This window comes from Octopus bimaculoides, chromosome 3, assembly GCF_046866305.1.
Source record: "Octopus bimaculoides isolate indiv1 chromosome 3, ASM4686630v1, whole genome shotgun sequence".
Taxonomy (NCBI): Eukaryota; Metazoa; Mollusca; class Cephalopoda; order Octopoda; family Octopodidae; genus Octopus; species Octopus bimaculoides.
The window spans coordinates 74,149,117-74,153,976 of record NC_142930.1 but is presented as its reverse complement, the minus strand read 5'-3'; the positions used below and the strand labels follow the sequence as shown (position 1 = coordinate 74,153,976).

The window sequence follows — 4,860 nt, the reverse complement described above, 5'->3', positions numbered from 1 at the left end:
AAATATTGTTTAAACTAATATTGATGTCTGTAAAACAATACTGATGCTCTATTCAGACTAAAGAAAAAGCCCTGTTTGACCTATATACCTAGGGTTTAATTCCTCAACATTTTGATAGTAGTAAAAAGAAACCAACCTATAAGAGTGTTGCCACTTTGACCAGAGAAACCTTTATAGCCATCATCATCATCATCATCGTTTAACGTCCGCTTTCCATGCTAGCATGGGTTGGACGATTTGACTGAGGACTGGTGAAACCGGATGGCAACACCAGGCTCCAGTCTAATTTGGCAGAGTTTCTACAGCTGGATGCCCTTCCTAACGCCAACCACTCAGAGAGTGTAGTGGGTGCTTTTACGTGTCACCCGCACGAAAACGGCCACGCTCGAAATGGTGTCTTTTATGTGCCACCCGCACAAGCCAGTCCAGGGGCACTGGCAACGATCTCGCTCGAAAATCCTACGGGAGCCAGTCAGGCGGTACTGGCAATGGCCACGCTCAAAATGGTGCATCTCATGTGCCACCCGCACAAGAACCAGTCCAGGGGCACTGGCAACGATCTTACTTGGCTTGCCGGGTCTTCTCACGCACAGCACATTTCCAAAGGTCTCAGTCAGTAGTCATCGCCTCGGTGAGGCCCAATGTACGAAGGTCTTGCCTCACCACCTCAGCCCAGGTCTTCCTGGGCCTACCTCTTCCACGGGTTCCCTTAACTGTTAGGGTGTGGCACTTTTTCACGCAGCTATCCTCAACCATTCTCACCACATGTCCATACCAGCGCAATCGTCTCTCTTGCACACCACAACTGATGCTTCTAATGTTCAGCTTTTCTCTCAAGATACTTACACTCTGACAGGTATTCACATTGACATTACACATCCAACGGAGCATACTGGCTTCATTCCTTGCGAGCTTATGTATGTCCTCAGCAGTTACAGCCCATATTTCACTGCCATGTAGCATGGCTGTTCATACGCATGCGTCATACAGTCTGCCTTTTACTCTGAGTGAGAGTCCCTTTGTCGCCAGCAGGGGTAAGAGTCCATGCATAATGCTTACACCTTCCCTTTCCTTAGAAGTGATTGTCCCTTATACTATTACTACTAGATAAGAGACAATAAAATCAGAGACAGTTAGAATTTTTGCCTAGAACCAATTACTAGCCTGATAGACTTGGCTATGTCAAGATGGATTTTTATGTATTCTTCCTCCCACTTGGATTTGAAATGTTGCCACAATTATAATATGTCTATTCTACTGTAATTTTTTGCATTTTCGTACAGCTGAAGATTGCTCTACATATTGCATTTAATGTAATGCTCGCATTACATAAATAAATGGAGTAGCATGAAACGTGCGTACTGCAATCATCTTTAAAATCCGTGTTGCTTATTTTGATTTTTTGATCACCTAGTTTTTGGAATGGTTTTTGTATAATACCATACCATACTATATTCTGGTGCCTAAACATAAGTACCATATTCAATTTTTGAATACATATATATATATATATATATATATATATATATATATATATATATACACACACACCCAGAACTACGCTATAGCTTAGGAGTGAAATTTAAGATTTCTCAGTTTTCTGTGAATCGATTTGGATGCAGCATATGACATGCCTCTGTTCAAGCATCTCAACAATCTTGCTAAACCTACCATTCAATGTGCTTACATTGACAGTGCCAACTCTGAAAACTGGGAAAGGGACATGGGAAGGAGTGATGGTTTATATATGACATATATATATATATATATATATATATATATATATACTAGACTACCCATGACCCATTGGGGTACTGGGAAAGTCTGAGTTTCCCAGCAACAGAATTTTGTTTCATGGGTATTTTTTTCTTTTCCAGGTTATTTTGCATGGTTTCAACGAATGTGACATGGAAATCAAGCATAAGTGGCTCCTTTCCCCAGAAAAGGAAAGATTTGGCTGCTATTTATTGCACGCCCTACAACAGGTATTTTGGGTCCTTTATTGCAAATAGCTGTTAAGTGGTAGCTGGTCATGCTAGAAATAGCACCCAAATCTTTGGAAGTGAGATATGTTGAATGCCATCAAAATTTTAAAAAAAACTATGGAAAAAATCATTTCACACCGAGGTTACGAACAAGTCTTTTACAAAATATTTACTGTACTTTTAAAGTCATTTCCACTTTAAAATATTTTTTAAATATGTCAAAAAAATATATTGTAATAGTATTCACTTGAAAATAATTAAAAAAGAAAACATTAAAATATTGCCTGTTTAAAGAAATCACAGTCGCTTAAAATGTTTCTAAATGATTGAAATATTGTGTTTAATAAAAGTAAAAATAGAAACATTTACTGTAAAAAAACAAATCGTACATTTATCGTTGTCAAGTCACTGTCTAATCGAAAGATAAGAGTTACTTCCTTTTCAGGATTAAGTTAATTTCAGAGACTTTTCCCATTATACACTGTTTTGGGTATTTATACCCTGAAAACCCTTAATATCTTCACAACCACTTATCCAATTTATGCAAAATTTGTTTCATCGCGTTCGTATTTACATTTCAGGGAAAACTTAATTCATAGTATCTTTCTATTATGCACCAGTTTGGATGAGTAACATTGCAAGCAAGATTCAATCTGAATTTTAATGTCTTATAGATATACATACATCATCATCATCATACATACATATATATATATCATCATCATCATCATCGTTTAACGTCCGCTTTCCATGCTAGCATGGGTTGGACGATTTGACTGAGGACTGGTGAAACCGGATGGCAACACCAGGCTCCAATCTAATTTGGCAGAGTTTCTACAGCTGGATGCCCTTCCTAACGCCAACCACATATATATATACACATACATACATATACAAGTCATTGTTGACTTACGACCACAATTGGTTCCAACTGACTGGTCATAAGTCAATTTGATCGTAAGTCGGCCTATAGGCCTACATAGCTTTGTTTTATATTTTTACATTCTCAGATAAAAGTCATACACAGCATTGTATTATAATACAACAGCATTATTTGATTGGAGTCTCAAGCAGTCGTCTAATAAACAAATACAAGGTTTCTTCAATATCTCTGTGACAGGATATTCATCCAACACTTGGGATAACCACAGTGATGATAGAAAACCAAACCTACGGTAAGTGTTTGTTAGCTGACATCATTCGTAGACAGGTAAATTTCTAAGAAATTAAACTCATTAGATTTCAACTGGACGATATATTATTGGTGCCGGGAGCTGGCGCACCAATTATCGTTAAGTCAATCAGTCATAAGTCGGATAGGTCATAAGTTGATGGCGACCTGTATATACATATACATATATATACATACATACATGCATATATATATATATATATATATATATATATATATATGTATGTATGCATATATATATATATATATATATATATATATATATATATATATACATACACACACACACACACACACACATATATATATATATACATACATATATACTACGCCACTCTGTCAGTTACGATGAAAGGGTCCCAGTTGATCCAATCAATGGAACAGCCTGCTCATGAAATTAATGTGCAAGTGGCTGAGCACTCCACAGACATGTGTACCCTTAACGTAGTTCTCAAGGCGATTCAGCATGACACAGAGTGTGACAAGGCTGGTCCTTTTGAAATACAGGTACAACAGAAACAGGAAGAAAGAGAGAAAGTTGTGGTGAAAGAGTACAGCTGGGTTACCCCCACCACCACCACCAGCTGGAGCTTCATGGAGCTTTAGGTGTTTTCACTAATGAACACTCACAACGCCTGGTCTGGGAGTCGAAACCACAATCCTATGGCCACGAGTCCGCTGCCCTAACCATACATATAGATATATATATGTAAATGTGTGTATATATATATATATATATATATATATATATATATATATATATATATATATATATATATATATATATATATATAGATATATACATACATATATATATACATACATATATACATACGCACATACATACATACACATACATACATACATACATACATATATCATCAGTAGTTTGTATATCTGAAAAAGAAGCACACTCTAAAACATTAGACCAGTAATATATTTATAGAAGGTTGACTGGCCATAACAATCACACATACATATATATATATATATAAGACAAGGCATAAATAATGGTCATTACATAATACGTCATTGTAGTAAATTTGACTTACAGCTGTTTTCCATAGTCATGATAGGCTTGTTATTAATTGTTTTAGTCAATAGACTCATTGATTAGTTGAGAAAAATTGAACGACCTAAAGAAGGGATGCCAGTTTCGTCAGAATCATTGAAGTAGTAGTAGTAGTAGTAGTAGTAGTAGTAGTAGTAGTAGTAGTAGTAGTAGGTGGTGGTGGTGGTGGTGGTGGTGGTGGTAGTAGTGGTGATGAATTTTTTAACTAAATGTATTTCCTGTTGGTTCCAGTTTATCTAGGGTTGGTACTGAAGAAAAGCATGTACGTCACAATTAATAATTTTCTGACATCCATTTAAATTTGTAACTTAGTATCTATGTAAAGAATCATTTTAATGCTTATTTGTGAGAGTATGCTGAATCCTTAATGAAAGCTTTTAAGATTCAAAGTAGTAAAATTATAAGAAAATAAACACAATAAAATTTGAATGAAATCATTAAGAAACAATCCCTAGAGTGCAAACCGCTAGCTCCTGGGAAGCAATATCCTTATGAGAATAGATCTATCAACTATAAAGAAGAGTTTGTTCTCACAAACAAATGATATAACTGGACAAGTTAGTAACTACAAATTGTTTAAAAGAAGAAACAGTGTTTGTCTAAATGCTGGG

The 4,860-nt window shown here is 36.0% G+C and overlaps 1 protein-coding gene across 1 annotated transcript in view; it reads right to left on the bottom strand.

The window, feature by feature from the left end:
- Window positions 1-4,367, bottom strand: part of LOC106870230 (beta-1,3-galactosyltransferase 1) — an 18,834-nt gene extending 14,467 nt beyond the window's left edge. Inside the window, exon 1 of the mRNA XM_052966832.2 lies at window positions 4,230-4,367. Within this exon, the coding sequence (XP_052822792.1) occupies window positions 4,230-4,287 (58 nt within the window). The 5' untranslated portion in view covers window positions 4,288-4,367. The remainder of the gene's footprint in view (window positions 1-4,229) is intronic.
- Between the last annotated feature and the right edge of the window lie 493 nt (window positions 4,368-4,860).